This window comes from Anser cygnoides, chromosome 2 (assembly GCF_040182565.1).
Source record: "Anser cygnoides isolate HZ-2024a breed goose chromosome 2, Taihu_goose_T2T_genome, whole genome shotgun sequence".
Lineage (NCBI taxonomy): Eukaryota > Metazoa > Chordata > Aves > Anseriformes > Anatidae > Anser > Anser cygnoides.
In genome coordinates, this window is record NC_089874.1 from 89821783 (window position 1) to 89844852 (window position 23070).

Here is a 23070-nt window from a genome sequence, read left to right on the forward strand (position 1 = left end):
GTCTGTGCTTCCCTTTCTGTCACTTCTCCATAATTCTTAGCATTTCAGTTGGGCTGCTGTCTCTCGGCTGCTTCCTCTTTTCCTGCTTTCCTATATTTCATTATTTGCACTTCTTCCTCTTCAAGCTCTTTTACAACAGAGCAAGGAGGATGTGGAAACCCAGTTACAATATGACACACAAACTGCAGTGTCACAATTGCAGCTATTTGGTTTCACCTCCGGGAGTGTGCAGAAGCAGGTCAGGGTGGAGAGGGAGGAGTGGGGGCCAAGGGAAAGAAGGGAAAGATTTATAAATAGGCAAGAGAAATGACAGAAAGTCATGAGGCTGCTGGCTCAGGAACTTGGGATAATGGCTTTCCATGTAGTTTAAGATAATCCCAAACTGAATAATCACCATTTCCTTGAATGAAAGAAGAGATGGCAGTCTGTCCCAGTTCAAGGGTCTTCCATGATACTGCTGTAATAGAAAAGATAAAGCCCTGATGTCTTTCTAAATTTGGGTGTGGAGTGAGACACGAAAGCTTAGCAGACCTCTAGGCCTGTTGTGTGCAGAACCCATAGCCTTGCCCTTTCAACAACAACAAAAATAACAGAACCCCACAGGGAAAATTCATATTAGTATCTGTGAGTGTGTGTGTGAAATAAGGCTTTGGAAGATGCCACAGGTGAGAACAAGGAGGTGTTGTAGCTCTCTTGAGATATCAGGCAACTGGGAACACACTCCCTCAGTCTTTGCTCCAGCTACTTCCTAGGGCAGCCATCAATCAGAAGTGTGTATTTCTTCTTTGTTTTTTATTTATTTATTTATTCTGGAATTTTCTAGAAGCCTTTCAGCTTGGTTGTTATAAATTTGCATCGTAGCAACTGGTGTAGGACTTGCTCCAAACTTGTAGGCCATGACAGATGCTAGGGAGATAAACAACTGTGGGTTGGGAGGAAATGGGTAATATGTCCAGACTGCTCAGTGCGTTTGTGGAAGGAGTTAGAGGAACAGCAGATAGAGGTTTCCTGTTAAGCCGGACAAGGGGGAAGCTGTGATGTTTCTCATCTATGGCTGCGATTGGACTCAAGTTCAACAGCATTCTTAGTGTGGGTTTCTTGTTTCTCCACCCCCCATGAGAAGCTCAGGTTGTCTTAAAAGTCTAAATACTGCTATAAGGCAAGGAGACTTGAACTCCCAAATAATTTAGATACTTCCAAATTGCTCCCCACTGCTGCACAGTTGCTTGCCCTCTGTAGGGTGCTATGGTAGAATAAGTGTTTGATGGTTTCCCTTATTCTGCTGCAGATTAGGAAGCAAGGCCTGAACCAGCTCTGGAGCTCTGAAACCAGGATATGCCACTACATGTCCTTTTTGTTAACTACTTCTTCATTGATCAACTTAGAGGTCATGGCAAAGAGTTTGTGAGAGGCTAACACATGCCTGCCTGCACATGCATGCTAAACAGAGGGTGGTCTGGTTTTCAGAGGTGACTAGGTGCCCAGAATTTAGATATGGAACTTGAGAGAGTGGTCTTACTTCTCAGTGAACAGCGTTTTCCAGGCTGATCTGTGTCTTCTGATACTCTTGTTTTGTTAGTGCCTCGATTCAGAGATTCTCAAAGCATTAGTTGCTTTTGTAAAATTTTTTCGTTGATGGACAAATGTAAGAAAAAAAAAAATAGGTGTATTGAAATGAGTGGAAGAGTTTGGAAATATTCAAGCAACATTTAAATCATATTACGTTACTCTGTACTACAGCCAGAAGTGAAGGCCTTGATGAAAGAATTTCTGTGGCCTGTTATGTAGGTTTCACCTGACCGTAGTAGGCTGTTTGGAGCTATTTATGACAATGTAGTTTAGGAGTGGTGCTACTGAAGACTATTTAATTCAACAACTATTATTTTGTAAGCCTTTTCCCTTGAAGCTCTGCCAGCAACATGTTGGCTTAGATGCTTTGCTGATCTATCCATGCGAAGAAAACGGTTGCATTTTGATGTAAGATACTGACACTCAGTATGGTGATTGTTTGTGACTCTTTGAAGATTGTGATCTTGACTGTGTTTCCAGTGAGTTTCAAATGTCAGATTACTCGTTCAAGAGAACAGAAAATAATTTTAAAACATTTTTTTTTTTTTACATTCACCAGCCTTAAGCATTGCTAAAGATTTGTTCAGGGTTTGAGGAAGCTGGGCCACATGGCTTTTTTCTGCAGGCATTTACCTGCACCCAACCAACCTCAGCTTGGAGCACCCTTCTGTGGCATGGTTCCTTACTGATTTTGGAAATACCCATCAGGACAGGAATAGGGACTCCTCTAAGTTCAGTAGTTTCAAATGGCAGCTGAGGTGCACTTGGAGACGAGAGCTAGAAAGTTGCCACAAGCTTGGCCCACTTTGAGTCTGATTTCCTTCCTGAACCATTTTTAGGGCAGAGTGGCCTCACTAAACTCCTCATGGCTTACTTACGGCCTCAGTGAAATTAGAAGAGTTTCACAGGACTTTTTGCCATCTGTGAGCATTAATTACGTATCTCCACCACTAATGACTTCAGTGGAATTATAGGTACTTATCATGAATGAAGTTTTGCCCCCCTGCATCTAAATGCTGTAGCTGTGAGACTTCCTTCTGATCTCATTTGCATTTGTGTAACAGGTTTCAAAGCGAGTAGAATTTCCATCTTTTTTTTTCCTTTTTTTTTCCTTTTTTTTTTGAGAAACTGGGATTTTTGGAAAAATCTGTCCTTCCTGATGAGTCAATTGTTACAGAAAGCTAATGAAATTTAGGTTTTCCTCTTAGTACTGTGTTCAGAGACCCCAGGAAACAGTATACAACATTGCAGTTGTTGAATGTCTCACAAAAGTGAAAATTATGTCAAGGATAAATTATCACAGTGCTAATGTGATTAAGGTTGGATTCTGTTCAGAGAAGGGAGGCAAGGAGACTGTTTTTGCTGAGGTAAAAGCAGCTACACAGCAGACATGAAAAATGGCCAAGGAAGTGAGGAAAGACAAGAAATCTTTCAAAAAAATTGGACTGAACAGAGTCTGCAGACTTCCAGAATGATCCAGATATGTCAGCTCTTGAGAGTCTCCCCACATAATTGGGAGTTCCTTACCAGTCAGCATGGAGGACTGATTGCCTGGATGGGACTCACCACAGATCCAGTGACAAAGCATTCACTGTAATATGCGATGAGAAAGAGTCAATTTCGTCCTGACATTTTTCTCCTCAATATCTATCTGGTGTGACTCACCATTAGATATTCATATAACTTCTTTCATTAGATGTTCAGATAACTTCTTTAGGATTTCTATAGAACAGTTTATGCTTCTTCCCCAGATGTAGACTAGGATTTTCTTTCACTGGACTGTTGAGCACACTGTGGTCAGGTAAACAGCAGTCTACATTGCAAAACCTTCTGGCAATATTTCTACAACAATAAAAGAAAAAAACTTCAATAGTATCAAATAAATACTTCTACAAAAATAACTGAGCTCTCAGGAGTAGCAGATCTAAAGCAGGCTACCTCAGGATTACCTTCTTTTTAGAGTCATGATCATCTGCTTTACTACTGTAATGTGATAACTACATTTAATCTTCTTTAAACTAGAATAAAATACTAGTATCCCTGCTTTTTTCACTGTCTGGTGAGGGAGATACAGAGGAACCTGCTCTAGAATTTATTTTGACAGTAGACCATTCAATAAAATTGTCATAAAGTATTCCCTCTCAAGTGCTGAAATGGCAAGATTCCTCTCCATTTCAACCTCAGACCTCTTCTCGAAAGAGGAGACTGACAATGCACAGCATTGGCAGAGCACCCATAGGCACCTCCCCAAACCTAAACACAGCTGCTTGGTCTAATTTTAGATCTACTAACCCTTTGACAGCTGAGGAACTATCGACACTTGTGTAAAATAGTGGTCAGGGCATCATCATGGTACCTAAATAGTCCCTGGTAAAAGTCCCTGTGTCTGCCTCACTGGCCGAGAAGGCAAAGCATAAATGTTCAAATGGATGGACCATTTGGGTCCAGATCCTGAGCCAGTGTGGATCTGTGCCACTCCAGGGACAAAATGAAAGATTGTAGATTCAGTTCACTGAGCTGGAGCATGAAAAGGGGAAGGTTTGCAAGGGCTAGTTTTGCATGTAGGGCAAGGCAAATGTAGGTGCTCTGAAGCAATATACAAAACAGTTCTCCTTCCCCATCCCTGTGCACCCGCACACCACACCAGCTGTACAGCAAGCCCATGAGCTGTGTCCTCCCATTGCTACCACAGATCCAAGGACACCTCCTTTCTCCCAAGTGGTAGCTTTCTTCTGCAGGGTAGCGACTGCCATCTTCAGCTAGTCTAGGTCTGACCAATACCCTCTGTACAAATTCAGATTTCACAAAGTTTTCACTTGCTTAGACAGGCTTAAAATTCCCCCTCTGACTGGTGTTCACATCATTTGTACATAACTGACCCCATAGGTGTGTACCCACACTTTTCTCCCTGTATTTCTGCATTTAAGCCCTGTGCTTTGTCTAGGGATCCACACAGTAACACCCGTGTTTGTAGCACAGTAAGGATAAATTCCAGCGATGACCATATGGCTTCATGTAAGACCCTAACCATCTGTAAGGAGTTTCTCCAGTCTCCCTGTTGAATCTTGTCTTAGCCACTCCTCCAAAATGGTGTTATTTGCAGGTGCACACTCTGCATGAGCTCTGTGATTGCAAAACTCTTGTTTCCACCTTCTCCCACTCTACCACGTGCAATTTCCATCAGCTAGAGTTTTGTTGTATTAGTTGAGGGCAGGTTAACACTCATTAATTTTACAAAAACTTGCTTTGTGGAAGGATTAGAGAAGGGGGATACCTTGCAAATACTAAATTATCAAATGTCTTTGGCTTTGCTTTCCCTGGACAACTGCTGCTGTGTTGGGAAGAGTGCAAGCTGCAATGTTTATATGGTTTCTGGTGAATGCAGCCTTCGATGGTGCCAGACGCAGCACATAAGCATGAGTTTCCACACAAATATACCCATGTGAGCCAGGAATATTTTCATATAAGGTATTGTTTTTACCTCACTGTTGTGTATAGTTACTTGAGGTTACTTGGCTTTTTAAAAATTTCTTGCTAAATGCCCTTTTGCTACTTCCTCATCCTTTAATGCCCACATAAAAAAGTCTGATGGAAGCAGAAGAGACAAGGTTCTTGAGGATGAGAAGCTCTGTTCTTGCCGTAATTTGTCGGCAAACCTTTCTCTCCAGTTTGAAAATCTTCCCAGCTTACTTCTCAAAACAGAAAAGTGTCAAGAAATTCTGTTACCAGCAAGCCTCTAGCAGTTTCCTTAGCTTCTCTATCACGTGGCCAGCAAAAGACAAGGAGCAGTCCCTGTAGAGGAAGCATGGGTTACACTATGTGTGGAACTTGAGAAATAGGTTTAGCATGTCTTTTCTTGATAATGCTCTTTCTCTCTCAACTTCATTTCTCTGGTAATTCAGATGAACACCAAGCAGCCAGGTAGTTGTAACCAGTTCTTTGAAAAAAAAAAGCTTGAAGCCAGTACAAAATGCAACAGCGAGTAGCATGATAAAGAGCATGAATATGAACTAGATCGGAGCCTTGGACTGGTTACAGATCGTTTCCTGCTGAAACACCAGTTCAGTTTCAAAAGCAGCTAGCTTCAAGTGTGTGAGTAGATTTCAGGATCATTACTTGAATCTGCCTTCAGCCTCTCCATCTTTGCTGATGCGTTAGAGGATTCCCATAGGTAACCAACTGGTGATTACTGTGAGTCTGCACCGCGGAGCAAGAGTCGCTTCTTTGTGAACATAGAGAGGAAATATTTGTCGGTTATTTTGTTTGCTTGCTTGCATTCCCTTCAGCTCCAGAGCACTGGGTCGATCTGCTTGCTGTGCTACTGCAGTCGAGCCGTGGAGGCAGACGGGCATGGGCGTGGGCGCTGGCACGGGCAGGCCAGGAGCCTCCCGCCGGGCAGCCCTGAGAGGAAAATGGCCGCGGAGGGCGCGAGGTGGGTGGAGCGCCTCACGCTGGTTGTCCTGAGGGAGATAGCTTATCTGAGGGCGCCTGTCTTTCTGGAATAATATACGCTTGATTGAAAGCCAAAATTAGAGTAGGGGAGAAATTGGCTGCCGGCGGCAGGCGCTTGGCGTCAAAGGAGGGGCAGCTCTGACCCCACCGGGACAAACTTCTTATCCGCTGTGCCCAGTCTGCCGTGCCTACAGGTGTGCCCCAGCAGTTCATGCTGTTACACTTCTTTCTGTTATTTTTGTTTCCCTTTAAAAATCCAGCTGAGAGCTTCTCATTAAAATGCCTTAATTTTTATCTGTCACCCCCTTGCAGCCTGTGGTAAAGAACGCGGCGCTCTCAAGAAAAGCGATAAGGTGCCTGCACCGCCGTATCGCTGGGCTTCCTCACCGGCCTCAGGCATTCGCCTCCCTCTGTCTTAGTGGTCTCATGTCTCATGACACCACGAATGCTCGATCCTTTTTTAATGGACACCCTGCATAACAGTTTGTGCAAGATGGGCTGCATAGAGCCTGTTTTATTTACTAATTAGTTTCTTCTTGTCCCTAGCAATTAAGTCACATTTTAGGCTCTAACTTTTTAGGCTTTTCTGAGCTGGCCTCTCATGTGCAGGTACCACAAATGCCTGATAAACTGGGCAGTGCAGTGTCATATGTACAAAGGATTGGGCAAAACAGTCATTTCTAACACCACCTGGATATGTCTCCTTTTCCTGAAGTTGAATATCTAGTTACTTACGATCAGTCCCAGCTGTGCTGTGCTGTATCTTCTGAATTTTACTGAAGAAGGGCTGAGACCATTACATAGCTCATTGTGATTGCTCTGCCCAGGCCTTTTGCTGTCATTTTTTACAGCTACATGATTCTTCGTGTCACTTCAGAAGCTCATCAGGGAAATATGCTATTAATGGAAACACAATTTAAGTTAAAGAATCTGTCTTTGTGGTTGTCAAGCCTAGCTAGTAAGAACTGAATCCTTAGATATTCTGAGGACAAACAACCTGCTTGTGTGTCTTGTATTTCTGAGAATGGCACCCTCCACCTGCAGTGCCTTTCTGTTGTGAGAACGGAACTGATGCCACAGAAAATGACATGATGTAAAAAAGAAAAGGGGAAGGTTTGGATTTCAGGTCATAGCTACATGCTATGGTTTGGTGCACTGAAACAAAGCAGAGTAGCTGTTATGCCTTATAGTAGAAATAACAGGTGGAATTGCTCGCAATATTCTTTTTTATCTATATTTTGCATTTATGTAAACAGGAAGAGATCCTGGTTGCTTTGCTGACACATTGGTGTGTTGGGGTGGTTTATTTTGGTTTAATAGGCTTTTTAAAACTTGTTATACCTTTTTAGCAACATTTTTTATAATTTTCTAGCAAGGATGGTGTTAAAGGTTTTCTCCTTCTCACCATAACATTGCTAATCCACTGTTCAAATCAACCGAATATTGTTGCAGCTTCACCTGTCTACTGCTTGAATAGCTGTGGTGCCTTCATGCAAAACTCTTGCTGGACTTTAAAGCTACCGTGAAGCATCAACTAACATCAACAAAATACTTCTGACTTGTCTTGGAAAAAAAATGAGCCATTCAAACCAAAAATTACATGCACCTAAATTATTTGAAACAACTTGAAGAGGCATTTTCTCTGCTATTGGCTGCAAAGTATGTGAAGGACATTGTATGGACTAATGTCATGACCAAAAATTAGATTATCATGGTTATTTTCAAAGAAAGGCTAAAGGACAACTTCTTCAAAGCATTTATATGCCACAGAATGCAGTTAAGTACCTTAGCTGGGATAAAAGTACTAAAGATACTTAAATCCCATTGAAAATAAAAGGGAGTTCAGTACCTCTGTTTTTCAGATGCCCCAGAAACTTCAGTATGATCTTTTTTTTTTTTTTTTGGTTACTCCCTAAATTCCTTTGATAGCCAGGTATTATGATTTTTTTTCTCTCTTTAAAAATCCCAGCTGAGAAGAATATGAGTTGGGATGTGAATGCCCCCTTTAAAATAGGATTTTGGCCCAGGTGCTTAAAACTCGTCTCACAAAACTTTGCGGGTCTTTTACATCTGGGAGGGAGTCTTGTAACTACAAGAGAAGGTAAAATGTCAGTCAGTTGGAAACAATCATTAGTCCTTCATATGCCTTTTCCCTAGCTGCCTGCTACTCTGTCCTTTAAAAGCTGCCCTCCAAACCTTCCTGTTTCTTCGGAAGTCAATTTGGTTTCTCCTTTCTCCCTGCTAGCAGACTCTTTCACTCATTGCAAAACGCCTCCCTTCCCTCTTGACATTGCTCAGCTCTTTCCAGGGAAGCACGACTCAGGCTCCTCGTCCTCCTTCATGCCTACCCGAGTGTCTCAGCCTGAGTCCTGTGCTGAACCCATTATACTGCCCTTCCCCAGAAAAAGGTGCCTGGAACTGGAAAGACAGATAAATCGTAGTGTCACTCCTCTTCCCCTTGATATGTCATTTTTTTTGTTCCAAGGACTTTTGCATAAACTACCTTTAATCACACAATGCAGGACATTCTTTGTAACATAAAGTTCAAATGCTCTTCAGAAAGTTCCATGTGAAGCTCCCAACAGACACCAGACAGTGCAAGAGACCCACCCAGTGCCCAGCTTTTGGGTGACTTTTCCACAATATGGATGGGTAAAAAGGGAGGTGAGGGCAGAGCTGTCAGGTCAGTGACACTGCACTGACACACTACATTCCTTGCACAAAAAAAGGGTTTGGATTAAACTCCCCTGAATTGCATTGGTGTGTACAAAGAGAGTAAAACAGACAGCCTTCTAAGGTCATCTCCAAGAAAACTGAAGTAGATTAGTTAATGAATAATGTCTTAATGGTGTTAGAAGAGCCAATGAGAAATTATCACCATGAATTATTGTAGAGCACATTAACATCTGTATGTATGTGTACATAGTCAAGAATGTGCCAGAAATTATTTCTACAAAGACTATATTGAGTAACTGTTTGAGAAACCTGTACAAATGCTGAATGTGCATCTGAAAATATCTGATTCCCAGTTATTTGTCACATCATCAGTGCCCCAGGAATGATTTTGCCCACGATAGCAAGGGAGACACTGAACCTTTCTCACAAAAGAAATAGAAAATTTCATTGTTTTCTGTTTTCAGTCCAAGTCTCCAGACAAAACTGTGCAGCCTGTTTTCCCGTTTCTCAGTCAGACTTGACAAAAATCCTGAGTATTTCTGCTGGAGTGGTTTCTCTCTCCCGTTCCATCTCCTACATTGGTGGAGCTTTTGTCAATAATTCTCTTTTGAAAAAACAAGTTTGCAAAATGTGCTACATTTGAGTACAAAGAGATTTTGTTTGCTGATTACACCTATAAAATCTGTGCAAGAAGCCAGGGCAAGGCTCTGGCCTCGTTGTGTGTCAGCTCTTGTGATCAAAGTCAGCCTCCCACCCGAAACAAGCCCCTTTGGTGAGCAGTGCTGCCTAAGGAGTGCAGCTGTAGGGACATCCTGCACGCCAGGTCTGGTCTACACAGATTGCAGTGCTGCACAGTGTAGCTGTGCTGCTCCAGGGGCACTGATGCAAGAGAGCTTCAGCGAAGTTTGATTGGATCGATATCTCTCTGTCAGTGTCAAGTAATGACCTGTATCAATGTGCTCCGGGGCATGTTAATTTGCACTTGGCAACTCATAATATGCATTGTATAGTGTGTTTGTGCAGCTACTTTTCTGTAGATACAATGAGAGGAAAAGCCTAAGAAATACATACAAACAAATATACCGGTACCTAATAATACATATATAATCCAACTCCCTCTTCTTCCATTACATAAGAACATCAGACGTGAGAAGAAAACAATGCAATTTAACTTTTTACAACTGTGGTGACTAGAAACAAGCGCATATAAGGAAGAGATCTCTGGCATACAAAGAGGGCGTGATGGCAAAAAATAAAATAAATCCTGAGAGGAAGCTCGCATTGTAGGGGCCTGTGGTTCTTCTGGGGGCCAGGAGAAGGCTGGGTTAGGTGCTCTGCTCCCGTTGTCCCTTTCCAGACACTTTAGCGAAAGTTCCTCTTGACTTCAGCAGAAGTTAACCTGTGAGCAAGGGGAATGCCCAGGAAAGGTTATGCTTTTAGAAAACATGATAAAACTTGTTGGATGCTTTGGAAAATGTGGCATTTTTACAAATCAGAGTTGTCGTAGGCAGGTCAGAATTCCCCTGCTTGCTGCCCTACTGCTGCTCCTGCTTTGTCCTGCACTACCTGTGTTACTTCTCTGCTGATAGCTCTGTCTTTCTCCTAGGTATTTCTCGTATAGCAATAATGCCATCTTCTTTTACATTTACTGCTAGCAGTACCACAAACCAGCATCCTGTTTGCCTTCTTTGTTGCAGCTGCATATGGGGCAGAAGGCTTTAGGGACTTTCATGCAATAATTCCCAAATCTTTTTCCCGTAAGTATACTGCAAATTCAGCTCACTACAGAGATCATTTCCATCAAGTTCCTACTTTTATGATATTTTGTGTGTCATTTCACTTCTCAGTAACGCACATTTGTCTGCATATGCTATCAAAGGGCTTAAGGAGTCTGATCTTTTTGATTTGTTCACATATGTTCTGTTTTAACTTAACATAAAGCCTACTTCAAAAGCCACCTTCTCTAAATTCCTGGCAGGCAAGCCATCTGTAATTATATTTACACACAAATTATTAAGTACATGTTTGCATAATAATTATTAATCTTATAATTAAGAGAAAAGAATTGATGTATGATTTATGGAAAACCTGTCATATCCTTAAGGTGAATAGTTCTATTGCTTCTGTTCACTACAGTGAAAAAATCATTATGGGGTAGTATTCTACTAATTTTGTGGAATACTGTAGACCGCTCCTGATTAGCTACTTATGCTGTCTTTGTACATCATTGCTTTGACACTGATTTTTTTTTTTTTACATACCTCTAAGTTATTGCCCTTTTTAGAACATAAATTTTAAAGGAAAACTTGCTATGTAGGGTGTGCACATTCTATCTTGCATATGATTTCTATTCAAAATGCAATATTTGAAAGAACATTCAAATGCCTACAATGGCAGACTTTATAAAAGGTGTCCAGCCAAGCAGTGCTCAGAAATGTGCACACCTTTACTCCCAGCATCTTTCCCGGTAGGACTTTGATTCAGGTACTATTGTCAGTCACGTCCATGCAATCCAGCTGGAACACCTGGGAGGTTGCAGGGTGTAAAGAGAGGACAGTTTGGCAAACATTACATTTTCCAATAAAACTCAAGATCTTTCAACCTTTGATGTAATTAGTGCCCATATCTTAGTTATGTCATTGCTACAGCACCACTTACGAATAAGGCTACCATGTAATTACTGTTGTACAAAAGAAAAAGACCTGGTTCTTTATGGGATGAAATAGACCCCTTATATACTCAGCTAGCCACTACAGTAAATGCTCTCCTTTTTGGAGGTTCATTGAAGGATTGGTTTTTTCACTAAAAGGAAAGTAAGATTTGGGGCAATGAACTGCTCTTTTGGAGCTTAACGAAGAACTGGTTTTCCACTGAAATCATCAGATCAGAAAACAAGGAATTAACTGTAAAGATGGTTTATTTTACACAAGAGATAACACAGTCCTGCAGAGAGAAGAGGAACAAATAACGCCATTAACTGATCTGAATCTTGACCCTTTTCTGTAAGATTTAGGTTTGAGTCTTGACTGTGTTTATATCAGATAAAGTTTACCAACCTATGTGCTATCACATGTAGTCAGGCTATGCCAAATTTACACTTGCCTTTTTCTTCTAGTTGCAACTGATTGTCACTTATGGGATTATAATACAAAAGAGTTGTCCAATAAAGTCAAAACATTTCTCCCACCCATCTTTGTTGATTTGGCTGGTTTTTCATAGCAACTGATGGCTGTAGCTGATCCTCTCCTCTTACTTTGTGACGCTAATCTTGCTGTCCTAAAACACAATTATCACTCCTATAATTTACTGTAATGCCAGTCCTTGCCCTTAAAGTCCTTTCATCTTTTTGCACTCCAATTTCTTTATCAGTGTTTGTACTCTTTGCTCAGTGTGAACATTGTCCTTGCTTACCCTATAAATACCTACAAAACAAGTATTTGAATTTAGCACAGTCCTCAGGACCTTCCTGCCAAATGGAGAATGTTGCATTTTCAGTTCATTTTCATCCATTGTCTTTGATGTGTTGCATATTTTCACAATTGTTTGGGACAACTCCACGAGATGTGGATTCATTATAAATTTAATTCCAATTAGCCTGAATTGTCAAAATGAATGTTACAAATGCAAAAATCTCAAAGTGTCCTAGGAACAGACTTGTAATGTTATTTGGGTTCCCAGCTCCCCGGATGTCTTGTGTTTGTCTTACTGATGATACTCATTGTTCATTGCTCCATGTGTTGCAAATTCATCGCATGGCACATAGAAATGTAGTCATGTTTGTAGTTTTTGTTATTCAGGTATATTGTACATTCTGTGTAGAAGTTATCTCCTTTGATGTGACTGTTTCTTGGCCACTATATTTATTCTGTAACAAAACTGAGTGGCATCCTCTATTGTTTTTTTCAGCCGGTAATATTAAAATAGAGACTCAGAGTGATGAAGAGAATGGGCGTGCCTGTGAAATGAATGGGGAAGAATGTGCGGAGGATTTACGAATGCTTGATACCTCGGGAGAGAAAATGAATGGCTCACACAATGGCCCAGGCAGCAAGGCTATGTCAGGAGTTGGAGGCATTCGACTTCCTAACGGAAAGCTAAAATGTGATATCTGTGGGATAATTTGCATCGGTCCCAATGTGCTCATGGTTCACAAACGAAGCCACACTGGTAAGGCCTGGCATAGTTTTTCGTTTAGTTGTCAAGAATTGGCCACATATTAGGAACTAAGACTCTTTCTGTGAGTATCATGCACATGCTTCCTCTTGTAAGATAATGCAGCATCGGTGGGCATTTGTAACTCGGTTATTTTGTTATTGCATTTTGGACAGCACAGAGACTGAGATTTCTTCTTGATGGAAGTCCATCTATTGGGTTAGAATTGGAAAACAATAACAACAAAAACAAACAAAACCACCAACCAAGATTTGTCAGAGGAACAGAAAATGGGCATAATTTCATTTGTTCCATTTTACAGTTGTACAGTATGCTGATACCAAAATTGATGTCTGAAGGAATGCACAGTTTCTTTGGTTTGAAGCTATATGAAAAAAAATCAAGTTAAAAAAAAAAGGGGGGGGGGGGGGGGGGAAAGAAGTCTTGTTTAATTTCTAAGAATTGCTGAAAAATATTGTGAACTACTCTGAAACTGACACAGTTCTGATGTTTCCAATAATGCAACAAAGTTCATTATGGATCAGTGATTGTGAAAATGATTGGCAAAATGAATAAGTAGTATAAAGTTTTAAGGGAACTGCACTGGCAGTCCTAGGGAAAAAAGGGTTAATTTTATGTCAAGCTTTTCATGAAGTAAAAGCAAGTATTGTCACTGGTCAGATCTGGACTAAAAGGTCTCCACTGGGACACCAAAGGAGACATGTAAAGAGGTTGTGCTCTGCAGTAATGGCTTTTCATTATCAAAGTGCTGCGAATCTTGCCTAAATTTTCCAATTCTAAATAGTCTCAAAGAGTGCAAAAAATGAAGAGGCTGAAACAAATGAAGAAGTAAAGACCAGGGTGAGTCTTCATCTTACCTGATATAAGCTATATAAAAACAAGGCTTCCAATCTAAACTGTAAGGTCTTCCGTAGACCAAGGAGAAGAGCTGAACTGTACCGTTGTGCTGCACAAGTTACATTGAAAACAAATAATAATGTATTCAGCAGTTTTGCATGGATATTCAGATGGGAGGAAACTTTGAAATATTTTTAAGGTGAAAATAATCTGTCCAGTGGTTAGATTCCACTGAAATAGTTGAGCAAACAGATATTTTCTTCCTCCACATCTCCCCTAATCATGCTTAAATGATTTCCCCAGAATTGCTAAGGAGTGAGATTAGAAAAGAGCCTTCAGAGTTTGGTGGAGAAGATTCCTGAGGAACCCTGAAGCCCCCACAGTGATGATGTCTGCAATTTTAGCTATGACTGTTCAAGATCTCAAAAGGGGCAGTCCCTGGGTTAACGTGGATTAGCCATGTTCAGAAGCAATCCTGGCCGCAGGTAGCAATGCTGTGTTTGCCTGCTTCACAGTACTCTGCAGTTCAGTGTGATGAATCCTTCAGCCAGGGAAGAGCAGATACATATCTTTATTGGAAAAGCCACAATTTGTTCCTAGAAGAGAGGCTGCAATGCGCTTTCTAGGTATAACAGAGTGCTTTCTTAGTATTGAATTTTAACAGGATCCTTTAAAAGTTGGTAAATTGTGTATGGAAAATGACTTGAACGTGAGGCCTTTACAAGAGCCCCATGGGTTTAAGGAGAGTTTAGTAGCAGTTGAAATAAAATGCTGCAACTTAAAATGCATTCAGAGGCAGAAGGCTTTGTGCCTGGTTAAGGAGGCTGCTGTTTTATTAACTGTAAGTTGAGGAGGAACAGAAGGAGTTAGTGTTTGATTCAGTGCAGCTAAAATACAAAATAAATTAATAACTTAATAAAAAGATGACAAAATGAGAAAGAGAAACAGAGAAACAGTAGGCTTGTGTTTATGTGCAGACACGTGCACATGGAAATGGGAGTGGGAACAAAGCAGCCAAACTACAGCTGTGCTTGTCCCAGTATTAAAAATATGAGAAGAAAGTGGCTTAAGTATGTGTTTTTGTCCAGAATTCATCTTGTAGAGATGGTCAGCAAAAGGTGTTTGCATGGCACAGGCCTTCATGGCGGGTTATGGCCATGGCGAGCACCTCTGAAAATCGCAGGGTGGTGGCAGCAGAGCAGCCGCAGCCGTGGCTAACACATCGCCTGCTGCAGCTGAGGAGGAGCTATTTTGGGTTCCCAAAGATCAGAAACGGTGTTTACACCAAGGCTGAACGGCCTCAGCGGGGACACGCCTGGTTTTTGTTGGGCTGTGGGCAGAGCAGCATTCGTTTCCAGCATGCCAGTTAGCATCCGGGCAGCCGTGCCATGCCAGCCGTGCCTTGGTGGGGGGAGCTCTGCCAGGATTCCCCCTCTGCCAGCCTCTGTGAAGGCTCCATCCTTGCTCCTGGGGCAGACTTCAGCTTCCACAGCACTGTGCCAGGCAGAGCAGTTGGTGCCAAACACCCCCAGGCACTGCTTCGCAAGCCCTGTCAGCCCGTAGGTGTGGGGCCTACAAGACTTCTCGGCGCCTTGTGGCACCCATCCCGTGACAATGGGGCCCTCTCTTTAGTCAGGGAACACAGCTAAAGCCTCACGAGCTGTATGTGGCTCAACAGAACCTCCTCCTCTTATCGGTAATAAAACTGAAGGTTATCAAGTCAAATCCCTGAATATTTCCATGGAAATAAAGCCTTCGCTTCCTGTCCCATCTTGCCCCCAAGCCCTATTGCAAGCAGGCCTTGTAGGGGAGCTGTGCGCTTTCAGGGACTGGAGGGAGCGGGGGCTCAGAGCTGGTAGTTTAAAGGGATGTCACGGGGAGATGGTGGTGACTGCATTTCCTTTCTAGTTGTGCTGTGAAAATTAAAGTAGAAATGGGGTATACTATTACAGACATTTAACTGACTATGCTGACGCCCGTTTCAATACATACCTGATGAAGGAATAAGCCTCACAAATGAACTACTTTGCTGCTAATTCATGTAAAACCTGCATATGCAGTGAGGTTTCCTTAAATAAATATTTGATAGGTGAACAAAACTCTAGCACACTGAAGTGCCAAAATAAAATGACTGCCTGACCTGAGAAAAGCCATAATTACTTTTAATGAATACACCTGCCAAGCACAGATATGCAGAGCAGCACCTGATATGTCTAGCCCCTTCTGCCTGCAAGGAGCTGTAAAACCCTGACTGCTTCCCAGGACTTCACCTGTTGCTACCAGCTGTGGAGCGAATCCAACTCACAGGTGTCCAACTCCAGTCACTCCCTTTCCCCGAGGCTTTTAGTGAGTTTATTTTCTCCAGCCTGCCGCTGCTTTCTTGCTCGGGGTTTAGGAAAAGGGCGAAAGAAACCTCCTCCTGCTCCCCGAAACTGAGAGCTCAGGGAATCGCCTCAGGCTTCCATTGTTTAGTGTGCACATATGGGTGTGCATGTGTGCAGATATGTACGTATATGTGCATGTATATATTTGTATATATTCCCTCTTTATACACACACTCCTTTAGCTTAAGTCTAATTTAGTTCAGTTATGTCTTCATTGGATCTGAATGTCTCAAATTTATTTAGAAAGTGAGTGCTTGCTGAAGAAACAGTGTTTCTGAGCATGTGAGGGAGTAGAGCTATGAGCAGCTGAGTGTTAGGTGACTTTGTCATTACGTTGCTTAACAACTGAAAAAGATTTCAATAGAGATGATAAATATTCTTCACTGAATAAGTAGTCCAGGGCCTGGGTCCCACTAAAGCTTGCAGTGCACTGTGATGCTGGTTGATTCAATTCAGGGCCCCATTCCAGTTTTGCTCTGGGGCCCCTGTTCCTCCATAGCTGCATGTTGTGAAGTGAAATCCACACGAGGCAGGCAAGTGCTGTTCAGCCCGGGCAAGAAAATAACACGCAAAGAAGGCAGAAGATGCATTATGCATTTTTTTCCTTTCATCCTCTCCCTTTCCCATTACTGGGGGATGCTGCCGCAGCCAGTGACCTTCCATCAGGAACCAGCTGCCTCCTAACATGGCTGGGAGCCGTGCTTGGTATATGGGATGACATCACACAACGTGCAGGAGATCCCCACTCCAGTAACTGCAGCATGAACAACCGAGGGCTGGCAAACCTACATGTCGTACCAGGCTCTTTAATGCTGACGTAGTTCCACGTGTACAGCCGTGCAAGCCTGGGATCCCTTATGTGTCATCCCATTGTAGGTTTTGTAGAAATACTTGCTATGCAGCAGCCTCATTGGAAATGCTCCATCTGTCTGTCCTTTCCGCCAGCACAAGGTTTCACCCCATAATTATGAGAGCTGTAGGCTGGAGCTACATTTCATTCTTACTTTACACATATCTCCCAGAGTACTTTTGCAATCCTTGTTTTCACCTCTGAGTAAAAATAACAGAGATGAATGCTAGAAAAAGCTGTCTAGTAAGAATTAACCATTCCTTCTGAATTCGTGTCCCTCTTTGCAAACTGACTTCTTCATTACTGTTTTGGTCCATTTCTGAAAAATACCTGCCACACTGAGTACTGTCACGGATACAAAGAGGTAGAGCCGGCACACTCGTACCCATTTTCTTTTTCCCCTAAGAACTGCTGTGCATGACTTATTAAGTATATTGCAAAATCCTGCACGTTTAATGCTTGCATTTCTGTAGGCCCCCAGTTGTACCAGTTGCGGGTGCAGTTGAGATGAATACAGTTACCAGATGGAAAAAGAAAGCGGGTTCATTTGGCTGGTCAGGGAGTAGGCTGACCTGCTTGGAGTTATTTGACCAGTGAAAATATCTTGCCATAATGTAGGTTTATTTCACTGTTAGCTAAATGCTAAAGTTTCTAGCCTTGATTGCAGAACTTGTGGATTTTTGTGTTGGTACTGTGCTGCTATCTAATTGCTTTGAAGCTTTTCTACAGTGTTACCCAAAAGTAAAAAATGATCATGCTGCACATAAATGCACGTGTGGACATACAAGTTGCTCCTAGATGTCCACAGTAGTAAGTGATGATTAAGTGAGAGAGAAGAAGGAAATTATTTAACTTGTATTTATTTTTTATATGTTTTAACTTCAGCACTGGAATTTTATATTCAGTTTTATTGCTATATAAAGAAAATCAAAGCTAAGAACAGGTCATCTCTGAGCTGCTTCTAATATTGTGAATGCATTACAATTATTAAAGCAGATTATATTTGTGCCTAAGAAAAACAGAATTCAGCAAATGAGTTTCAAAGGCTGGTTTGACTTAGTCAAGGGCTATGTCTTATGAGAAGTGTGTATGCAGGAGCAGTTCATGTTTATGAAGTGCTCTCATGTATACATTTTCCTCTATTCCTATCTGGTACAACTGGAAACATAAGAGATTTTATTTCCTACTGACTTAAGAAAAGGCCTCATGCATCTTAAATCAAAAATAAATAGCTAAGTGAATAAATGACCATTTGTAAACAGCATTAAATAGCAAAAAACAGCCATATTAATTTTTGCAAAGGCTACCCAATTTGCTTGCTTGATAGCAGGTACCCATTTAGACAAAGCAAGGCTGTGTCACTTCAGGTTTTTCCCTGTGTCTTTCCAAAACATGAACCGGGAGAGCCCATTTGTACAACTCCTCTGCTAATACCTTGCTGAGAGAAGAGTTGGGACTCTTGTATGGAAGTATAGGGCTTCCTTTGCACTGTCTTAACTTATGTGATTTTACTCTCTCTTTCTCTCTCTTTCTCTGTCTCTTTCCTGATTTGGCTGCTTAGGGACAGACAGGTAATGGAGAAGAAATTGAAAGGGAAAATACAGGGAAAATGTAAATGAAAAGAAGTTATTATAACTGTTATAATGAAGTGCCTTTCATTTAAATATAAGAATGTAACGCTGAAATGAACTTGTGATCCTGAAATGCATTTTTAATGAGTTTCCTTTTTATTTTGCTGCTTCAGTGGCATATTTTAAAGACCCTTTGAAAAAAGCCACATTAAAAACCCCACCAAATGCCACAACATGCAAAATTGGATATTGGTTTATTCCAAAACTGCTGATCAGGAAGAGTGGCTCTTCAACACAAAATGTTGCAGTCACTTTATTTAAATGAGTTTGAATTTGCATTGTGATGTGCCATTCTGATTTAGAAAAAAAAAATTAGATTTTCAGATCAAATTGACCCAGCCAGTGAAGCATTAAGAAACTGGCAGGTTTAGTCTGAAAGCCTCATGTTATATCAAACCTGCAGCCGGTGGAAGTCACAGAGCAGCAGTGAGAAAACAACTTTTTTCGCTGAAATCTTTCTCTTGTTACTGCGTAAGATTTTTTGTTCTCACATATTTTCTCCTTCTCCCCTTAGGAGAACGCCCTTTCCAGTGCAATCAGTGCGGGGCCTCTTTTACCCAGAAAGGCAACCTTCTGCGCCACATAAAGTTGCACTCGGGCGAAAAGCCCTTCAAATGTCACTTGTGTAACTATGCCTGCCGACGCAGGGATGCCCTCACAGGCCACCTGAGGACTCACTCGGGTAAGTGAAGGTGCGGGGCTGCCTTGGGACACCGAGGAGATGGGGGGTTTGATGGCCACCAAGTCTGAGAGGTCTTCTCGCCCTGGGAAGGCAAGTAGTCTCATGGCAGTGTTAACCAAGCTGTGAGCTGGCTGCAGTATTTTAGCAGCAAAGAAATGACTAATCTCTGCTTGCACTCATGATCCTTCAGCTGAGCTGATCTTTTTCCCATACTTCTTGGTCAATTAGAAGTTTCTGTATTAGGGTTTCATCTTACAAGTCTTGTGTGAGTAATTCATTTCATGGAACTACCAACATGAATTAAAGCTTTGAATGCTTTAGGGCTTAGATGTCATTTATCTGCATACAGAGATAACACAGGGTGTACACACAGTAGGTTTTAAGTCATGAAATCTCAAAAACCTTCAGTCTGGTAGTCATTCTCAGTGTAAGGCATGAATACCACCTACAGCATTTAACAGCAGTTATTTGTTGCATCTGGTTATTACAAGTACATTGAAAGAGAAAAGGGGGGGAGGAGTGAGAGGGAGGGAGAGAGAAAGATAAGAATCTTCCAAAAATGAGGATTCTGCTAGAGGTTTTCTGCGTTTTCCCTCAACAGTAATATAGAGATATGAATGAATATTTTTGAATAGTTGCATATTTCCAATGCCATTGACCTCTCATTGTTTTACGAAAGCCCTACTCACATTCCTTCTGTGAAGAAAAAACAATTTAGCAACTTTATAACATACCTTAAAAAGCAGAGTGTAGTCTCACCAAGTTTCACAAGCTAAGCTGGAAATATAAATTGGATAGGACACCTCCAAGACAAATTGCTGGAACTGATACTGGTAACTTTACTTGTGAAAGGTGACTTTGGGACAGTTGCTTTGAGTAGTGGAAGGAGGCTCTCAAATGAGCATTTTTGTGTTGTAAAGAACTAAGGAAATTCGTCTAACACATATTAAATGATAAGAACCCTAGGGTTGGTCCCACATATCCAAAATAATTTCATGTTTAAAATTCTATTTTGCCTCTCTCCCCCTTACTGATTTTAGTGGATGTGGAATTTAAACCATGATTTTTCATACATACGTGAAACTACACAACGCTTTCAGCAAATGCTTAGGATTCCATAGCTAAAAGACAATGCATAAAATATAGATTTTGATTGGTTCCTGTAATTAGCAAATTGACACAAATACATTATAAAACGAGTTGGATGCCTGAGTCTGATTTTCACCTGGGAATTTGTAAATAAAATTCAAAAGTTTAGCTGTGTAACCATCTAAAATTGTGAAATCACTTATGAGGTGACAGTCTTTTCACACTAAGACAGAAAATTCAGGTCCAGAAGTCCATGAAACCCAACTATCATTGTGAAATTCCTGGAACTGCCTAGATCTGCATTGGTGTAAAACAACAATTTTTGTCATGTCCTTTGTCTTGAATTTCGAGAAGCAGAGAGCAAGAAAACATGTGAAATCTACCAATCTACCATTGTCCTAAAATATTTGAGCTGATTCTTGTTACAGCAGAATTGATATCCAGTCATGGGCAGGTGCAAAAACAGACCTATGAACAGGTCTTCCTTGTTCACAGTCTCCGTGGGAGCTAGGTTTTAGGGTAACTTTGTTCAGATCTTTGAAGGTGTCTCAGTTTCTAGCTTGTATAGATGTCATTTTTGAAGATTTAGTGTTACAGTCCTTATCTGATGTGAATCATCTGAAATAAGCTTGCAGCACCCACAGAATTGGCTTGTTGATGCAAAGTTAAACAATTAGTTTTCCATTATTTTATAAAAATAGACAAAATCTTTCTTCAGTTCACCTCATGGGTCTCTTTTTTTTTGGTTTTTGTTTTTGTTTTTACCATTATTAACATGCGTTGAATACCTCTTCTGAACTTTTCAATTAATTTTATTTTCTCCAGTTGGCAAACCCCATAAATGTGGATACTGTGGACGCAGCTATAAGCAGCGCAGCTCTTTGGAAGAACATAAAGAACGCTGTCATAACTACCTTCAAACCATGAGTATCTCAAGCAACCTTTATTCAGGTAATAAAAGCATCCATTTGTGGGTTAACAGTGTACCGTCACATACTCAGAAAAAGGAATTTAAAAGGAACAGTAGTACCGTTTGTGGCATCTTTTCTTGTCGGAGAGGCAGAATGTTACACATACACCCACACACCACCATATTTATAATATTGCATCTGGACTTATTCAATATTTGATAAATATTTGGCTTTTGTCTCATTTTGTTTAGCTCAGAACTAAAAAAAAAAAAAAAAAAAAAAAAGCCAAAGTGAAAGTCAGATACGTATTAAGACGTTTGCAAGACCTAGAACATTCCAGTTCACCATCTCAAGACCAAAATATAACTACATCATCTCAACAATTCTTCCTTTTGCTTGGAGTCCTATATCACAGTACATCTGTGGGTGTGTTCTTAATAATGAGTTAATATCAGTGGTTTAGGTAGGGCTGGAGGATCACCTGCAGCAATTCTTATCTCCTGCCATTCCCAGGCACAGCTTAATGGGCTCTCTTGATGACTGGGACCAATGCATGTGGCAAGAATGAGCTATCTGTCTTTCATTTCAGTCTTCCAAACAAGAGGACAGGAAGTCAGAGGGATTTAACTTAGCCAATCTTACTAAGTCCAGAAATGGTAACAATTTGTTGACAGCCTACAGTAACATCTTCCCATGTCCCACCAGCTTTAATAGGAACTGTTGCTCTTCTTTGAGAAACTGGTCTTATGTAGAATGTAAAGGCCATCTCTTGGAGAATATAGAATCTAAAACTATGCCCAGAAATACAGCAAGCAAGCAGATGTTGGGGGTTAGATCTTTTTTTAACGAAGATCATAAGGATCTGTATGGGATTGTTTGCAGAAAGTACCCACACATAATTTTAGCTAATTATAAGATCTAACATCTGAGCTTCAGGTTATAGCTCATTGAGTAAGTTACGTTTCTTGCACACCTTTTGATCCTGTCAGTATATATTATTCAGTTTGTCAAATGACAAAGTGGAAGGTTCTCTCTGACCTGTTTTCAATGATGCCTCATTTAATATATTATACCTGGACAGAACCTGAATATGTTTTTACATGCCATCAAATAATGTAAAGTATATGCACATAATGGTAACTGGCATAATGTGACTGGCAACTGTCTGGCAGACAGTGTGTGAGAGCAGTGCCCCTTCTAATTTTATTGAGGGGATGGAGAAAATATAAATAGAAAAGCTCAAAGTAATATACAGTAGGCAGCAATACTTATTCCTCAAAGAGGTGATCGGATTTAGAAGCAAACAGTCTGTCTTGGAATTCAACTTTTCAAGTGTCTGGCATTGGATTTGAAATGCCTGCATGCAACACATGAAAATTGGCATGAATTAGTAGCTGAACTACTTCTAAAGACTTAATTAGTAAGCAGAAATGCCCATATGAAATTGATGTCAGGAATCAGAAACTATAATTAGAAATATTATAGTTTAAGAGATAGATAGAACTTTGTTTATAGCATATCATGACAGAAAAGAGTTTACAGTAACTTAGGATTGAATGTCTAATACCTGATTGGGATGAAAACCTGGGATATTGATGAATGCTTTGGAAGAATTACCTTCCTAGCATATATTGAAAACACCACATAAATCCACATTGGATATAATAGGAGTGCTTTTGCAATTTAAGAAAAAAATACAGGATTAACTTCTGGTTTTAGCCCTTGTATTCTGCCCAAGATTTCACTCTTAAAAATAAAATTTAAAATATTAGTACGCAGTTAATAAATCAATCCTTTATTTTTCTAAAAATAAATC

The 23070-nt window shown here is 40.9% G+C and overlaps 1 protein-coding gene across 10 annotated transcripts in view; it reads left to right on the forward strand.

Moving 5' to 3' along the window:
- Positions 1–23070, forward strand: part of IKZF1 (IKAROS family zinc finger 1) — a 74507-nt gene that overhangs the window by 38640 nt on the left and 12797 nt on the right. For 6 of the 10 annotated variants that reach the window (XM_048076389.2, XM_048076392.2, XM_048076390.2 and 3 more), the window contains 3 exons: positions 12604–12864; positions 19087–19254; positions 21169–21294. In XM_048076389.2, coding sequence (XP_047932346.1) covers positions 12604–12864; positions 19087–19254; positions 21169–21294 — 555 coding nt within the window. Of the gene's footprint in view, positions 1–10394; positions 10455–12603; positions 12865–19086; positions 19255–21168; positions 21295–23070 lie in introns of all 10 variants that reach the window. The other 4 variants (XM_048076395.2, XM_048076394.2, XM_048076396.2 and 1 more) reach the window with 2 other exon arrangements.